Source organism: Hordeum vulgare, chromosome 5H (assembly GCF_904849725.1).
Source record: "Hordeum vulgare subsp. vulgare chromosome 5H, MorexV3_pseudomolecules_assembly, whole genome shotgun sequence".
In the NCBI taxonomy this organism is placed as follows: Eukaryota; Viridiplantae; Streptophyta; class Magnoliopsida; order Poales; family Poaceae; genus Hordeum; species Hordeum vulgare.
Window position 1 is genome coordinate 559,899,796 of NC_058522.1, and position 18,944 is coordinate 559,918,739.

General features: G+C 42.1%; 2 protein-coding genes across 2 annotated transcripts; both read right to left on the reverse strand.

Moving 5' to 3' along the window:
* Positions 1-1,361: 1,361 nt before the first annotated feature.
* On the reverse strand, positions 1,362-2,079 carry LOC123399163. Its single transcript, XM_045093594.1, has one exon. It carries the CDS (start codon positions 1,976-1,978, stop codon positions 1,553-1,555), a length of 426 nt encoding a protein of 141 aa, XP_044949529.1. The 5' UTR covers positions 1,979-2,079; the 3' UTR covers positions 1,362-1,552.
* Positions 2,080-14,337: 12,258 nt separating this feature from the next.
* Positions 14,338-15,398, reverse strand: LOC123399165. The gene has a single exon (XM_045093595.1). The coding sequence runs from the start codon at positions 15,185-15,187 to the stop codon at positions 14,786-14,788; it is 402 nt and encodes a 133-aa protein (XP_044949530.1). The 5' UTR covers positions 15,188-15,398; the 3' UTR covers positions 14,338-14,785.
* Positions 15,399-18,944: the final 3,546 nt, after the last annotated feature.

An 18,944-nucleotide genomic window follows, 5' to 3' on the forward strand; every position in this document is an offset into this window, starting at 1 on the left:
TTCTCCATGGCATGCAAAAGAGCACAACTTTTTGAAACAACATCCACATATGTTTCCATGAACCCAAGTGTTTGCGCTGTACTACGATGCGATTATTCGCAACCGTGAATGGAAGTACACCATCCAAGAGGCCGTGCCCAAGTATCGCGGGCACTTTAAACATCTCATCGCAAGGTGGCCTAGTGGTGTACAAATCACCGAGCAAGTAACCTGATCACTAGCCGGACATGCATTATTTTATTGCTCACTAGCGGGATATGCTTAGTTTTGTTGCTCACTTGCCCGACATGTATTTGTTTGCTCCTTACTAACCGAATATGCATTGTTTTGTTGCTCACTAGCGAGATATCCATTGTTTAGTAGCCTTCTCGTGCTCGTTTGGTGTACAAGAAGTTGGGGAAGAGAAGCTTCACCGTCATGCATTGTTGGTTGAAGTTGAATGGACAACCGAAGTGAAATCTTTACATAGCCAAGAATGCTGCCCAAGCCAACGTTGAAGAAACCACTGACCCTACTGACCCAACCCAATAATCGTAGAAGAAGGTTAGAAGAAATTTACGCGCGGGAGGGGGGGGGGGGAGGGGGGAGAAGTGGGAGGAGGATAGGGCGAAGCAAGAAGGTGTGGCGGTCAAGCTGATGGAGAGGTTCAAAGACATCTTGAGAAAGAAGAAGGAGGCATGCGTGAAGCGGCCAGACCTCAAGAGGAGAAAAAGGAGGAGAGATTCAAATTGTTGATGGAGGTGACAAACAAGAAGCTCAAGCTCGGAGAAAGGCGGACCATGATTGAGGAAAAGAAGATGAAGATCGCTGCCAATGCCGAATACTCCAAGATGTTAACCATGAATGTGGACTCTTTGCATGCCGAGACAAGAATGATCATGCAATCTGTCCGCTATGAAATGTTGCAATGGCAAAAAAATCAGGTGACAATGATAGAGAGGAGATGGACGCCAAGGCGGTCTACGCGGCAGCGACGATGGCACCTTGATTGTGAGCAGATGACTAGGATTGCCGATCCGGAAGGGCGAAAAATTACACGTACTGTCAAACTAATGTTATATTGGTTTTTGACATGTAAAAACTAAACATACTTGCCTCTTTTTGGTTGTGATTGGACCTGCAATTTTTTTTTTTGTTGTGATTGAGCATGCGATTCGACTTTGGTGTGATCTGACAAACTGTATAGGTCATACTGTATTTGAACTTAAAATTTATCTTTTACTAACAGACATATATATGATAATATTGAATGACGGCCTTTTTCATTGGTATCTATGGACTGATCCCTTACTCACGGGCGGATGCGAGGTAAAGTTTGCTGTCGTCGTTGGAGATGCTTTAAGGAAGCTTAATCCAGGAAGTTTTCAGAAGTTGTCAGACTTCATAACACGCCCTAATAAAACTAAAGAGCTTTTAGCTGCTGATAATAGTTATGTTTATTCTAAAAAATAAATAATAATAATAGTAGTGATGTTTAACGATCAAATCTTCTTTCTAGAAATCAAGCATGTACGTATGCATTACAGCAAACAAAAGTAGCAACGTCGACAATTCAAAGACACGACGAGGAAGGACGCCGGCGGTGGCCTTTCTTGAGCCCAAGCACGCCGAGCAGAGCCCTCACGATGCCTCCCGCCTCCGCCGTACACGACGACCTCCTCCCCTTCCGCTGCAACGGCGACTGGTACGACGGCGGCGGCGAGAGGGGTGGAAGCAGCAGCGTGGCACCACCAGTCGCCCCTGTGGTGGCAGGGGGCGACTCTGTTCCCGGTGATGAGACGTCGGCCGTGCCCCTCTTTGGCGTGCCGGGCACGGACTCCCAGAGGAACGGCACGGCGCCGGCGCGCAGGCTGTAGTACACCCTGAAGGACGCGTTCGTCACGCTCGACCGCTCACTCATCGACGCCGCCCTGCCGTCGCCGTCGCAGCCTCTGCCGGCGGAGGTCGGCCTGAGCGCCGGTTGCTGCTTTGAGCCCATCCCTGCTCTGCTGCAGGCTTTTCTCTGAAGTCTGAACTGGAGCTGCTGGTACAATAATGGTCGGAGAGCCTGGGTTTAATAATGCATTGCGGTACTACGAGAGTGTGAGCTGCAAGCCTCGGTCTTGTTAACGACTGACTACAAGCCTGCATCCACTGATAATGACCAGCTGATGCTGCACCGTCAGATTGGCTTTGACAACAAGTTTCTCCTGCCCCGCTTAATTTGTTTCTTGATTGAAGCTTTGCTGCTTAACCATCACGATTTATTTCTCCAGTTCTGTTCAGTACTATACTGCTTACCTCTTTTCTGAACTGCACTACTTACTTTCTGACAATGCCACCTCACCTAAAGCACATCAAAAAGGAGATGGAACCTTTGCTGTTTTCGCATTGAAATGAGGTTGTGATTAAATGCCGTAACGACGGATCAATCACCCAACTAATAATTAAGTGAAAGAAGCCACCCGGCCGGACCAAGTCCTTAAAGAAGAGGAACTGTATTGTAGTAGGTCGTCCGATGCTTTGTCTGACGCTGAACTTGCTGCCCGTGAGATGAATCGTTCTGCTCGAAGTGGAAGAGAGGTACCGTTTCTAGTACACTTGAGAGACTTTATCACCTCCCTCCCGTTGTTACTTGTTAGTCAATGCTGCAGAAGGTTAGGTCATCTAACCTTAGTACTATTTGACTGATTGATTGCTGCAAGTTATGGTCAAGTTAATTTAGCAGGGAACCTTCAACTTCAAGTCAGAAATCAACATTCACAAAACGGGAGGCCTTTACAGCTGGAATGTGAAGATCTCCAAAATTAAAAAGCATTAGGGCATCTCAACACGGTACATCAACTTGGGCACATAAAGCTTCCACCGTTCCACGGACAGAAGATAGGGGGCTATCATCCTACCCGATGCATCAACACACCTTGTGGAGTGGAGAGAGGAGAGAGAAGAGAGGGAGGGATAAAAAAAATTGGTTTGTGATGGGTCCAAGGCTTTTTGTCCGTGGGCGTTTGATGTACCCCATTGGATGGGAAAAAAAGGCGAACCGTTAGATCCAGACATTTAGAAGCCACTTGATGCACCCGTTGGAGATGCCTTTATATATGTCCCTAGTTATATGATCTCGTTTGAACACAAATTCTAGAACATATATGGATCAGCGTTGTCTGAATTTCCGACAGACTCATAGCAAACAAAATATGGTAAACTTTAGGTAACAAACAAAGCATGCTAGTGCACTCTCGTTTGCAATGATGAACTAACTAAACACATACTTGTCTCACTGTAGTCTTGAAATATTTCTAAGATTGTTAGGCCGCACAACAACAATAAAATGCACCAATTACCTGACATGATAAATGCGCACATCGCAACCACTACCAACTTGTAATGAATCTTAAGTAGAACTTCAATAAACAAGTAAGAAATGGGATAGTAAAATAACATGCAAAATTGACAAACATGATTTATGTCAGAAAGCCTCCTTGAGACGAGGAATAAAAATCATGGGACCAACCATTCCACATCTTTCAGGGAAATCTTAAGTGGAAGAAAAACTTAAAGAAAATAGGGATTTTGGTTGGTTGAGTAGATTTATTAGGACATTGCCCTACGATCTTTTATGGTGGTTCAAATCAAAATACCTTTGATTGCCTCTGTTTTTAGTATAGTTGTCTTGCACTCAATGCCAATCTTAGATCTAGTCAAATCCTATAAAATACATTCTAAGAGCTTGAGATAGATAACAACCTGAAAACTTGTAGGTATGTGTTACCATTGATGTTCCACTTGAAGAAAAGTGACTATGCCTGAAATAAAATAAGAAGAAATATTAGTCTGCTCGGCGGGTTTTGTCATAATCCACCAAAATCAAAATAGGGGTATCTGAAAGGACCGAGATGAACTTTGGGTGAATAGGTACAATAACTTTTTTTTCGTTGAGTGTTAGCAAGTTTAGGCTATGCGGAATACAAAGGTGTGCCTAAAAATGCTAGGGTGGGATATGCAATCCTATATGATGAGTGTAAGGTCAAGTGACCAAAGTAAACCACAAGTAGGGAGTAGGCTTAGGGATAATTGCATCCAATGATGTATCCCCACGTTCACTTCCGTGGAGGAAAGCTAATCACCGTTGGAGGGATGAATGTTACCACAAAGGCACAATAGCACCACGAATGCTCACCCTATTCTCCTTGAGATATCATAACGAATGTGATTCCCAATCACTAGAGGTTGTGGTAGACCTTGAAGTGAGGACTTCCAAACCTTCACAAACTTGTCGAGGCAAATCAAAAGTTGATCCCTCACTGGGGCACTCCTAGCGCTTAGCAGTTGCCAACCTCTAGGAGCAACGAGATCAAGGAGAAATGCCCAAGACTTTCTAAAATCACGAATTTCTTTGGTCAAAAGAGAGAGGATGAATGGATCTATGGTTGGATGAAACCCCTCTCGAGAACTCTCAAGAATCTCCAAGGAATCTTCAGTTTGGTGTATGGAGAGTGGGAGGGAACCTTTATAAGATATAGGGTTGAGTTTTAAAGAGTTGGTCAACCCCTGCACGGAGTGGTGAAGGGGTATATATAATCTATAGAGAACTAGACATTTGGTGTAGAAAACTTAAAGCCGGACAGTCCGACAAAAACTTACTTGGATAGTACGACCACTGACATTGGTTTAAACCAGCACACGCCGCGGATAAAAACTCCAGTCCTTGGACAACGTGACAATGTTTTGCCTAGATAGTTCAGCTTAGCTCACACGAAAATTCCTTCTAGCTGTTTGTCCAACGGTACGATCATCTTCAATATTAAGCTTTTGTTGTCTTCGCGCATTAGCCAGATAATTTGGCCAGAACTTAGCTGAACTGTTTGTCTGGATAATTGTCCTCTAATTAACTTTTGGTTATTAGTGGTTTGTAAGTAATTAGTTGGACATTCTGGGAGGAAACTGCCCAGAAAGTATGATCACTGAAACTTTCTTTTGGCTTTTTTGAATATGGGACTTGCGTAGGCTTTGACATTGGAGCATGAATGGAACACTGTGATGATAATTAGCCAAGAAAACATGTTTTAACTCCTTTTACCACTTCTTAATAATGTAGGATCTATACAAGTCCAAAAAGGAAAAACAACACGCTTCTCCTCGTTGTTCGCATGTCTTGAGCCATAATCATTTTTTCGGCGGGGGGGGGGGGGGGGGCTATGATCCTCACACGAACTATCCATCAGGCCTAAAACACGTGCATTTACTTAGCAAACATATTAGTACCCTAGAAGTATATTGCCATCAATATCAAAGTATGATTAAAAGCCATGATTGCACTTTAAGTATCCAAGATATACATGTTGAACTTTACTAATCATATCCTACAAAACAACACTAAGATATTTCTTAGATTCTATGATTTAGAGATGTGTACCATGATATACCATAGAGATATATTTATACAATACATATTCTATGCATTTAAAAAAAAATATCACAATAATCTTCTCTTACACATTACTATTTAATTTAAGACACCCAAAGTTTTTAATGGTAATGATTTATTTACTACAACTATATAACAAGAAAAGTCAACAATTAATATTTGCTAATATCATTATGTGGTTGGCTATGTCAACTAAGTAATATACAAATTATACTAACTAAGAATGTATTATGATAAAAATAAGCAAAAAAGTTTAGTATAAATCATGTTTAATTCAATTTTCATATACAAAAATAAATTTTTTTACACCATGATCAGGAAGAGATATATCAAGAATTTTGTCCACTAAGAAGATGAGATCAACCTGTTTATTAATAAAGAGATATTTTCTTTGCCAATCAAGAATGGAAATAAGATCGATTGGGAAATACAAAGGGACTCACCTCATCTGCACATCAACTCATAGTTTTTTCTTCTCTAGGGAAATTCATATTTTTGTTGTGTTGTGCGTGCATGTCTAGGGGCTCACGTCGTGGTTCTTTTTTTGTTGTAATTTCTTTTTAAGTCAAAATACGGTGAAGAAATTGAATAAACTTGTGCCAATGAATAATTTTATTTTGGCCAAGTTGAAAAAGAACTAGGCATGAAAGTGAAGGTGGAAGGAGAGTGGAGTGTTTTAATGCTATTCTAATTTTCCTTTATTTTAAAAAAATATGAACTTTTAAAATTCATATTTTTCTTGCCTCAGTTGCAAGTCCATTGCCAAATGTTTTTCTATCTTCAGTTGCATGTCTAAATTCGACTCACAAATACCTTTGATGTTTTTTATATTGCAACAATGTTTTTTTTCCATTAGTTGCAAATGCATCCTCAACTTGTAACTATGTCAGAATATTTTTGCCATAGTTGAAAGTCCACTATTGACACACAATTAAGGGCTGACTTTTTTTGTCCTAGTTGCAAGTAAATCATTGACATGCAACTTACCCGTCCATTTTTTTCATCTAAATTGCATGACAACTATCGACTCACAACTGGACTCTTTATCCATGTTTTCCCGACAGTTGTAAGTCAATCAATGACTCGCAACTAGGTTTAACCCTTTTTTCCGTCTCAGTTGCAAGTCCATCATTAACATGTAACTCGGCCTTAATTTTTTGTTGTTGCCCGAGTTAGAAGTCCATCTTTGACTTGCAACTATGCCCGATGTGTTTTTGTAACCAGCTAGAAGTCAATCATCGACTTGCAACTGGGCTCGATGTTTCTTTCGTACCACGATTGGGCCCGACTCTTTTTGCATTAGCTGCAAGTCCACCATCAACTTAAAATTAGGTTTGATTTTTTCCTCCTTAGTTGCAAGTCTAGCATCGACTCGCAATTAGGAGATAGACTTTTTTTTGTCTTAGTTGTAAGTCAATCATCTATTCACAATTCGGCCCATCCCCTTTTTATCCAAGTTGCAAGATAACTATCGATTCACAACTCGGCTCTTGATCCATTTTTCTCATAGTTGCAAGTCAAGCAATGACTCGCAAGTGGGACCTATCGTTTTTTGTTGCACACTTGCAAGTCCATCATTGAAATGCAACTCGCCCATTGATCCCTTTTTTTTGCCCTAGTTGCAAGTCCATCGTTCCTACAGTTTTTGTCTCCAGTTGTAAGTCCAGCCTCGACTTGCAAATGGGCTTGATGTTTTTTTGTACCGCCACTAGGGCTAACTATTATTTTGCATTAGTTGCAAGTCCACTCCCAACTTGCAACTGAGCCTCACTTTTTTTCACCTCAGGTGTACGTCCACCATCGACTCGGAAGTAAAGGGTGAGTTTCTTTTCTCAGTTGCAAGTGGACCATTGACTCGCAAGTCATCTTATCCTTTTTAAACCGGGATTCATGACAACTACCGACTCACAACTAAAATTTTGATGCTATTCCTTTTCTTTATTCATTTTGATTTTCATCTCTAACACACAAATTTCACAACGTCTTTTGTTGTCGAGACTCGTTTGAGGGGGGGGGGGGGGCTGTTTGTTCAAGGCTTTACTTAAAAATATGCAGTGTATTTTTCAGAAATGTTCACACTGTTTTAAAAAAAGTGCATCCATATTTCATAAATGTTCAAAGCCTTTTAAAAGATGTTCACCGTGGTTTTTGAAATGTTTGACACGTATTTCAAAATATTTTCCTGGTGTTTTAAAACTTGTTCATCATGTATTTAATTTTTTTGTTTGCTGCATTTTCACAATATTTATTGAATATTTTTATAAAATGCTCATTATATATTTGTAAAATGTTCACCACATTTATAAAATTCATTCACCTGGTTCTAAGAATTTTCACTGCATATTTATAAAAGTTTTTATTTTTATGTATTTTTTATTTAGTTTTTATTTCCTATTTTTTAAATATTTTTCAGTTTCGCTAATGATTTGCAGTTTTTTGTTCATTGCATTACTTAAAAAATTCAAAGTCTATTTTTCAGAAATGTTCACCATGTTTAAAAAAATGTGCATCACATATTTCAAAAATATTCACCGTGTTATAAAATATATTTTCCTCGTCTTTAAAAATATGTTCGTTGCATATATTGGAAATGTCCACCTTGTTTTAATTGTATTCACTGCATTTAAAAAAAAATCACAACATATTTTATATTTTGTTCGTCATGTATTTATAAAATGTTAATCATGCTTTTTAATAGAAATATGCATATAATTTAAGAAATAGTCACCATGAATTTTTGAAAATAGTTTATCATGCATTTTCAGAAAATAGTTGTCGTGTATTTCAAAAATGTTCATCAGGGCATTTTTCATCGTGTATTGTAAAAACTTGGCATCACATATTTCTCCAGCTCCGTCTGTGTACTACTGTCCTACTTACTTCCTGATAATGCCACCCCAACTAAAGTACAGCAACATGGAGATGGAAGCTTCGCTGTTTTCGCATTGAAATGAGTATGTGATTAGTTGCCGGAGTGACGGATCAATCACCCAACTAATAATTAAGTGAAACAAGCCACCCGGTCGGACCAAGTCCTAAAAGAAGATGAATCGTTCTGCTCGAAATGGAAGAGAGGTACCTTTTCTAGTACACTTGAGAGACATGACCACCTCCCTCCGGTTGTTACTTGTTAGTCAATGCTGCAGCAGGTTTGGTCATCTAACCTTAGTATTTGATCGATTAATTGCTGCAAGCTATGGTTAAGTAAATTAAGCAGGCAACCTTCAACTCCAAGTCAGAAATCAGCATTCACCAAATGGGAGTCCTTTACAGCTAGAATGTGAAGATCTCCGAAATTAATAGCATTAGGGCATCTCCAACGTTGTGCATCAAATCCTTTTTTTCTAGTTAGCGCCATGCATCAAATCGGACACACAAAACTTCCACACATATCTACCGACAGCAGATAGGGGGTTGTCGTCTAACCTGGTGCATCAAGTGTCCACCCATTATCCAATGAAGAGATGAGAAAGAAGAGAGTGAGAGAAAAAAAACAGGTTCGTAACGGGTCCAAGGCCGCTTGTCCGTAGTGTGTTCAGACTCTCCAAATACGAGTTCTATATTTGAATCCGGTTTGTAGGGTTTCAGACATTTGTCCGTGTCCATGAAGGTTTGATGTACCCCATTCGGTGACAAAAGGTGCCCGGACTTTCGATCCGGACATTTTGAAGCAACTTGTTGTACCCCGTTGGACATGCCCTTATATATTCCCTCGATCTCATTTCAACTAAGATTCTGGAACATATATAGATTCATATTGTGTGACTTTCCAACAGCTTATAGCAAACAAAACATGGTAATGGTTTAATACCATGCAAAGCATGCTAGTACACTTCTCGTTTATAAGAGCATAAAAGACGATATAAATATTGCTTTGATTTAAGATGATGAACTAACTAAAAACCTATTTGCCTGACTGTTATTTTGAAACATTTCTGAGATTGTTAGGGCTTCACAACAACAATAAGTTGCACCAATTCCTTCACACATCAACAAATAAGCAATGTGATAATAAAATAACATGCATAATTCACACACATGATTTATGTCAGAAAACCTTCTTGAGATGAGGAGTAAAAACATGGGACCGATCATTCCATATCTTACAGGGAAACTTTAAGTGGAAGACAAACTTAAAGAAACTAGGAATTTTAGTGGCTTGAGTAGATTTATGAGGACTTCGCCCTCCAATCTTTAATGGAGGTTCGAACCAAATCACCTTTGCTTGTGCGCCGGTTGATAGTACATGGGAATAAACACTTTAAGGTAAAATAAGCAGAGAGAAAACTAAGTAAGTAATGAAATTATAGGAAAAACTAAGGTAAGCTACTGATAGATATATATCAGAACAAACGATGGAAGGATAACTAAATACTGGCAAAGAAAAAACATGCGGGCAAACAAACATTATGTCTTAACCATAGCAAGATAGAGTATGAAATCTAACATAGTAGGGGTACAACGATAAATGCACTACAGTCTTGATGAACTGAACACGAGAACAATCACATAGAGGAATAACTCAATGGAAATGAAATAATGGAAGAGATTCATGAGAGAACAAATCATGGTGCTTGATGGCAACAAGTGATTTGTTGGACCAGTTCACACTTCTGTCAAAGTGCTACATTTGGTTGGAAGGACTTGCAACAAACCTCTCTCCGTCCCATTCTCCTTAGTGTGAAGTTCCTAGAACTTTAGTTGATTTACTCTTGGTAGATTCTTCAAGGCAATCTTTGAACCTTCAAAAAATTTGTCCTTGGCAAACCACAATAACTCTTGGTTAGTCCGTCCGACACTAAATTGTCTAGTGAGTGTGCGTCTCACAAGAGTAATATGCACACGTTTCGTCTCAATCTAGTTCTTCGTGATGCTCAATCATTCAACTAAATTTGTGCTCTTGGGTTTTCTCTTGGTGAAATCTCTCAATATTCTTGGTTTCTAAGACACACTCTGACGGTTCAAATGAAGCAGTCAACCCATGTAGGTTGGGGTAGGGTGGCTATTTATAACCAAAGCAATCCCGAGGTGTGAAATGAGCAATCGGGCCGAAGCATTGCAACTATGGGTTTGCATCCCCACATGTCGTGGCCCTAACTCACTTCACGTTACATCAGCCAGTGTGAGCCCTGCACAAAAGTGTCATGAATTACATAGCCACGCATATGTGCGAGAAGAATAGCTGCTACAAGAAGGCAAACTCCTTGTCGGTGAGACCGAAGTGTATTGAAGATATGTTGTGCAGCTTGGACCGCGGGTAGATGTGTCGTGCATCATTGCAGCTCGAGCCCGAGCGGTGGTATGTTTGGATGGCGGCCCTGGAAGGTGGTGCTGGTGTACCACACGCGGTGCACGCCGGAGTAGATGAAAGTCAGGACGGCGGCCCTCAAAATTCGACAACTTTGAATGTGTTGACCTAGTGTCGCGTGGGCGTAGAAGTTGCTCTTGTGGTTGGTCGTTGGTGTACCGTGAGTCGCAATGGGCATGGGTCCAGTGTACAGCATACGTCTTCGCCGTTGCGTGAGGATGCTGGGTCTACTCCTCCTAGAGCGGTCAAAACTTCTTCTCTTCGCCAATGTGGTGGGATCAGGGCCAGGCCTACAGTGGTGCCATCTGTGCGGCCCGCACAGGACCCATATTTCTGGGGGGCCCAAAAAAAGTATATACATGTAGTATTAAAAAAAAACTGGACTGGTGTTGGCCTGTTGGGCCGAAGCAGATCGAAGGAACGAGTAGGGCCTCGACCGGTGGAGCGACGAGGGTGGGTCTATCGAGGGGAGGACGCGAGCCGCGAGGCTATCACGGGCGATCCTGCCGAACCGCCTGGTCGCCGCCTCCTCTCGTGAGTCGTGAATCGTGATCTATTCTCATCCTCTCGTGCGCTGTGGCTGTGCAGATTTGAATCTCTACCTATTAATAAAGCAAACAATGCTTCCGTCGTACGTCATAAACATTACCTCTAAAGTTGCTTAAAATTATTCACCTAAGTAAAAAAAAAAACGGTTCATTTTTTATTACAAATTGCTCCGCACTGTATTGGCTTATATGAGGTTGAACCGCTGCTTCGGCAACAAAGCTAAGCTAGCATACTGGCGATAACGCGTTCTTTGTTCCCAGGACACCTGGGTTTGAATCCAGGATTGATTCAATCAAGCAAATTTTTTTGTTTTTTGTTTACCTTTTCTTCTTTTCTTCTATCAAGCAGATTCAAATCAAAGCGATTTTTGTTTAATTGTTTTTCTTCTTCTATCAGGCTGATTCAAATCAAGCGATAGGAATTAGGACAAGAAGATGAAATGGATTATGTATGGAAGAGGCCAACTATCTATGATATGCTGTCAGATTGTATACCACTAACTAGACCGTTAATAATTTTTTTTGTCCCAATGGACTCTAGATTAGTTAATCTTGATTTCTTTCATTCACGTACGACATTATGCATACGAGCACAGCGACGCCCGACGTACACAACATCGGCCAGATATGCATACAGAGTGGTTGATGGATTTTGAATTTATTTTCTGCTCCCATGCGACATATGGACAGTGGAAATCTTGAATTACACTTTTGTAGGTAAGTTCATCTTTGTTTGTGTTATAACTAAAAGTTCTTAGACTATAGATCAATTTTTATAAATTAAGAGCGTATGGTATTTTTTTTCTAATGTTGCAACGCACGGACCTTTTGTTGGTGATTGAATCAAGAAAATGATCAAGTTAAAGTGCAGACCCTGCTAGGCGCTAGCGAGTCCCAGGCCTGGCCGGCTGGCCGTGCCGCTGTGCGTTGCCGGCTGTGTGGTCACTGCGGTGCTGCCATCTGGCATCTGCCTTGCGCCCTGCTGCTGTGCGTTGCCGGGTGCCGCTCAGCTCCATCTGCCCTGCCTCCGGCCCTGGTTTAGCATTAGCATGTGATTAGCATTTTTTAATGAACTCTGAGTCTTATTTTTAATTTCTATTTTTGTAACTAATTTTTAACAGAGATTGTTACTTCGTTAGAGATTATTTTTACCTCCTTGATTAGAAATTATAGTGTATCCATATTCTCGGACAGAGGTGAGTTAGACGGTTCGTCTAATTACCAAAGATTGACACATGATCTTCAAGTTTATTCAATTCATCTTCCTTATCTTGTGTTTTAATAATGCAGATTTGAATCATCATGGGAAAACATCATCCTGGTGCTTATAAGCGCAAGAAAAAAGCACAAGAAGAAAATATCGGACCTCTTGAAATTCTGAATTTTCTAAAGCGGCATGATTATTTTTCCAATGCAAGTATTGCATATAGAGTTCTGCTGACCATTCCTGTAACAGTTGCCTCGGCAGAAAGAAAATTTTCTAATTAAAGCTATTGAAGTCCTATATGCGTACTACTATGACACAACAAAGACTCAATGATTCGGCCACAATAGCACTTGAGAGTGAAGTGTTGTAGAAAATTGATTATGAGGATATTATCGAAGATTTCATTTCAAAAAATACTAAAAGAATGAAGATGTTCAAATAAATAGCAACCACGAGTTGAATATGTATGACTTTTTTATATGTCCACTTATTATGTAAGACATTACATTACATAAATTATAATTTTTTATGCGATACATATGTACATTATAATTGCTCGTTAGTTTTTTTACAAATAGGGTCTCAAGTTTTAGTTTGGCACATGGCCCCGGATTTAGCCGGCCCCGACCCTGAGTGGGATGCTAGCTAATTCAGCATAGCAGGTCACCGTTGGTTTTTGTGAGTTTGGTTGGCGTGCTGATGTGATGTTTGTCAAGCCGTCATCAAGAGTGGGTGTGGGCTTGATGTTAACATAGTTTAAAAAACCCGGGCAGGGCAGTAATTGAACCGGCAAGGCTGTTGATTCAGGTTTTTATTGACAGGACCGTCGGTTCATCGGTTTGATTATTATTTTTAAACAATATAACATAATATATTTTATCAATAAATACACCAAGGCCGGCGATGACGACACTCTACGGCGTCGTTCCCTTCTTGAAGGCATCGTCGAGGAGAAGTTCTAGACCACTATCTGCTACCTTCGGGGAAAACCCTAGATCGATGGATCAGAAGACGGCGGCGCGCTTGTGTCGTCTCCTCCTTGGGGTCGTCATTCTTAGAGGTGTACGTGGGTTCGGGGGACCAGTGGATGTTTTCTTCGGTGAAGCGTTGCTTCATTCTGCACATTGAAGGCGACGAATCTCGATGTCGTGGCGCCCTGGTGATTAGGCGTCTGATGTGCGAGGATGGACTCGCACAGGAGGGCGACGCTGTCTGGCGTCGTGGTGGCGTCGACGGCAGCTAGACCGGGCAAGGTGGATGCGCCAATACAGTTCTGAAGATGGATTGATGGCAGTTGGCGGCGGCGACCTCTGAGTGTGCGCCGGACCGGTGGGTGCCCCATATCCGGCAGGTGGCTTGGTTGGGGCGTCAGGTTTTAGATGTTAGGTTTGGCTGCGAGGTTTGTTTGGTATTAGGCCAAGACTATCAGCATCCCTTCATCAAATGTATAGAAGTAGCGAAGTATGTTGTCTAGACGGTGGCTTCAGTCTTAGTGATGTATTACTTTGTAAGATCTTTAAGAATAATTAATAAAATAATTGCATGCATCGCTCAGATGCAGAGATCAGGGGTCTTCCTTCTTTTCTAAAAGAAAAATGATAATTTCTAACTCAAACATAGTACTATAGTAGAACTTCGCAAGGTAAGCAACATTAAGTAGCAGTAGAAACATCAAGTAGCTAGTAGTAGCAAGCAACATCAATATCAAGTGGTAGCAAAGATGGCACATTAATCCTTCTGCACGGTTGCTCCTGGTCTGGACACTGGAACGGAGGGAGTCAGCAAGAGGGAGGCCTGGTCCATTTAACTAGAGCGGAGGGAGATTGGAATTAGATAGACCAGTCCGACTAGGTGGTGGCAGCCCCACTCCCCATCCATTAGCAGAGGCGATACCCGCTTGCCAAGTGCTTCCTCGCGAGCGGTGAGGGAGAGGTGGCGTCGCCGCGGCCTTGCGCGGTACCAGCCAAGGGTTTTGCTTTTGCTTTGTGTTTCAAAAAACCCTCTCCAATAATCAAAAGATGATATTGGAGTACCCTATCGGGGAGGAATTATTGACGAACAGTTGGAGACGACAGAAAACCTACACAAGGATTAGATGTAAAGCAGAAGCGAATTGTTTTAAAGAAAAACAGAGCAAAAGTGATCCGCTCGTACCACACCACATGTACCTACAAGTGAATTAATTATGCATGAACACCAATTTGTTTTAAACATGTGTTCATAACTAACCGTCTGTGTTAGTTCAATGATGGCGCCAGCATGTAACCTACTACAAACACACAAGTTGCAACGTCGGCAGTTTAAAGACACGACGACTAGGCGGGACGCCGGCGGTGGCTTTTCCTGAGCCCAAGCACACCGAGCAGCGCCCTCACGAAGCCTCCCACCGCCGGAGTCCACGGCGACCTCCTCTCCTTCCGCTGGAACGGGGACTGGCACGACGGCGGCGGCGAGAGGGGCGGAAGACCACCAGTCGCTGTTGTACTGGTGGGGAGGGGCGACTCCGGGGAGACGGCGGCCACGCTCCTCTTAGGGGTGCCGGGCGCGGACTCCCAGAGGAACGGCACGGCGCCGGCGCGCAGGCTGTAGTACACCCTGAAGGACGCGTTCGTCACGCTCGACCGCTCCCTCACCGACGCCACCCTGCCATCGCCACCGCCGCCGCAGCCTGTTTCAGCAGAGGCCGGCCGGAGCGCGAGCTGGTGCTTCGAGCCCATTCCTGACCACCGTCGACCTTCACTACCTAGCTACGGTCGGGGAGATGCTGGCGGTGACTCACCATGCAAAAACTGACGTGAAACCTGGCTCTGCCGGAGAGAAGGCCGGCCTGTGGCGTTTTATTAGTAGCGAGGCTGCTGGAAGAACCCCGCAGTACAATAATGGATCGGAGAGCTCGTGGGTTTAATGGCGAGATTATTACGAGACAACGAGAGGGTGCGAGCTGGAAGCCTAGGTTTTAATGGCTGACAACAAGCCTGCATCCGCTACTACTGATGACCAGCTGATCGATGCTGCACCGTCAGATTGGCCTTGACAAGAAACTCCTCCTACTACCCTGCTTAGTAGTAGCTTGTTTCTTGAAGCTTTATTGCTTAAGCATCACGATTTGTTTCTGCGATCCTGCTTAGTACTTACGTACTGGACTACTTACCCCCTGACAATGCCGCCTTACCTAAACGCTGAAGGACAGCAGAAATGGGGTTGAAAGCTTTGCTGTTTTCCGCATTGAAACGAGGATGTGATTAATTGACAGATCGATGAACGAAAAGTGACGGGTGAATCAATCGCCCAACTAATTATGTGAAAGCCACCCACCCGGCCGGGCCATGTCGTAAAAGAGCATGAGTTTGCATGCAGTAGCTCGCCCGAAGCTTTTGTCCGACGCTGAACTTTGCTGCTCATGTCATGAATTCTTGCTGCTCGAATGGCAACAGGGGTGCCGGTTCTGCCGCACTTGACTACCTTCCCGCCGGTGTTACACTGTTACTTGTTAGTCTATGCTGTTGCCGGTTAGGTAATCTAACCTTATATTTAGTACTAATTGATAGATTGCAGTAGCCGCAATTTTTTTTGATAGGTTGCAGAAAAGTTAGGGTTAAGTTAATTAAGCGGGGAACCTCCATCTCCAAGTCAGAAGTCAACATCCACCTAATCAGGGCCTTCACTGGAATGTAAATATCACCACAACTAAACGATGAAATAATAATAATAAAGTTTCTTATTTGACTATAATTTTGAAATATTTCTACATGTGCGAAAAAGATGAAAGAACAACAACAACAAGAAGAAATATTTTCAGCAACATTTTCAGCAAGCTGCGAGCTTGACATAAGAAAACAACAACCATATCAACAAATAAGAGGCAAGGTAAGCAACTAGTCAAAGTTGACATGGTTTATGTCTCGTTCGGTAACCATATTTTATCTGACAAACCACGAATTCAAACTGCATAAAATTTTGCCAGGCAAGTACATCGACAAGTTATCAACAACTGTCAAAATTTCAGCTTACCAGACACCGTTTTACTACGAAAACCAACTTCTACCAAACTTGCTCTATGCAGAAACTATAGAAACTTGCTCTATGCAGAAACTATAGCGACTCGAACTGACAAAGTCCGTCTCAAATTTGATGTTCTACTTAACCAAAGCTCAAACAAAGCCAACCAAATCAAAGCAAATAGTATGAGGGTAGGACGAGCTCACCAACTTTGGAACCAACCACCTCTGACCCTCTAATCACTGTTTAAGAATCCGTCCGACTAATCAGTTAATTTGCGAGTTAATCCCTATTCATTAGGTGACCAAATCGAATGTCACCTGTTCATCTTATTAACTTGCCTGGCCTATTATTTGGTCTATCGGATTGATTCATCAGTTGCCACACTAATTAATTAATTGTTAGGCCGATTAATCACTACTGGCCCGCTAACTAGTAGGAAAACAAAGCCCAAAATTTTGGCCCATAAACCATCCCAACCCCTCTCGCTCCTTAGTTGCGAGGGTTCAAACCTACTCCGGCCTCCTCATGCTCCTTTCATCCCCTCTCAACCATATTGACGTCTGTCCAGATCCTCGCCGATGCTAACCACTCCACTAAATCTCCAAGATCTAGCAACTACATCTCTCCAGTTGCATGCATGGATCCCCTCCTGTTGGCTACTCCCCATCCTCCTTCGAGGATTGCTCCCCATCGCCTGACCCGTCCACTGCTCTCCAACCCCTCCCGGCAGCTACTCCCTAATCCCTTCCTCCATGTCGTCACCGGCGAGCAAAGTACTACCATATTCTTCCCCTCTCTCATTGGGGAATCCAACATTCATATATTACTAGATTACAATTTACAAATATGTAGATTAGTGGATGGAACAATTGCTTTGTGTTGTTATTTGTAGCATACTTTGTGGTTATATGTTGTCAAGTATGTGGATAATTTTGAATGTTTAATTGTTACTTTCAAATTTTGTTATTTTGTATGTTTGGATGCATAAGGATTATCAACTTTACCTCTTGTCCATGTTTTTATATATATACCTAGAATATTTTTGTATATTACATGGCTGGGACCATGGAAGTATGGTATAATACAAAAAAAATTAGATACGTGTGGGTAGGTTCTTATTTGATCTATCAATTACTGGTCGAACGATTAATCCACTTAATAGACCAATTCACTGATTAATCGTTACTCTCAAGCCAACCGAGCAGTTACTAGAAACAAGCATATCCAAATTTGATGGCTTCGGACCGAGTGTCTTCATGCTGGTGAGGAACGTGTCAGATGGATGAGGCGGTGGATTGTTCTTGGGATAATTCAGTGGAATCATGTTGTTTTCCAAATCAAAATTAATCTCACAACAAAAGTGTCATGTTTTTTCTTTTTTTGTTGAGTGGTGTGAGAGCTAGACATATATGCGCCTCCTTTAGCGAGGATTTCAGGAATGGAAAACACTACCTTTCAGCCCACAGCTGCACACGCAAGCGTCATTCGCCCCTTGCGTAGCCGTCCGATCAATTCTGATCGAGCGCACACGCTGATGACAACATGAGACTAGTTTCAGAAAGAAAGAAAAACAATTCGATGGTGAAGTTTGTTTTCCTGTAACTCGGCTCTATTGAAAATATGTCCTAGAGGCAATAATAAATTAGTTATTATTATATTTCCTTGTTCATGATAATCATTTATTATCCATGCTATAATTGTATTGATTGAAAACTCAAATACATGTGGGGATACATAAACAACACACTGTTCCTAGTGAGCCTCTAAGGATTAGCTCGTTGATCAAAGATGGTCAAGGTTTCCTGGCCATGGACATGAGTTGCCATTTGATAACTGGATCACAACTTTAGGAGAATGATGTGATGGACAAGACCCAAACTATGAGCGTAGCATGTGATCATGTCAGTTTATTGCTATTGTTTTCTGCATGTCAAGTATCTATTTCTATGACCATGAGGTCATGCAACTCCCGGGCATCGGAGGAATGCCTTGTTTGTATCAAACGTCACAACGTAATTGGGTGACTGTAAAGGTGCTCTACATGTATCTCTGAAGGTGTCTGTTGGGTTGGCGTGAATCGAGACTGGGATTTGTCACTTCGTATGACAAATAGGTATGACGGGGAGGTATCTCTAGGGCCCACTCGGTAGTGCAACATCACGATGAGCTTGCAAGTAATATGACTAAGGAGTTAGTCACGGGATCTTGTGTTACGGAACGAGTAAAGAGACTTTTCTGTAACGATATTGAACTAGGCATGGAGATACCGACGATCGAATCTCGGGCAAGTAACATATCGATGGACAAAGGGAACAACATACATGATTAACTGAATCCTTGCCATAGAGGTTCGATCGATAAAGATCTTTGTAAAAATACGTAGGAGCCAATATGGGCATCCAGGTCCCGCTATTGGTTATTGACCGGAGAGTGTCTCGGTCATGTCTGCATAGTTCTCGAACCCGCAGGGTC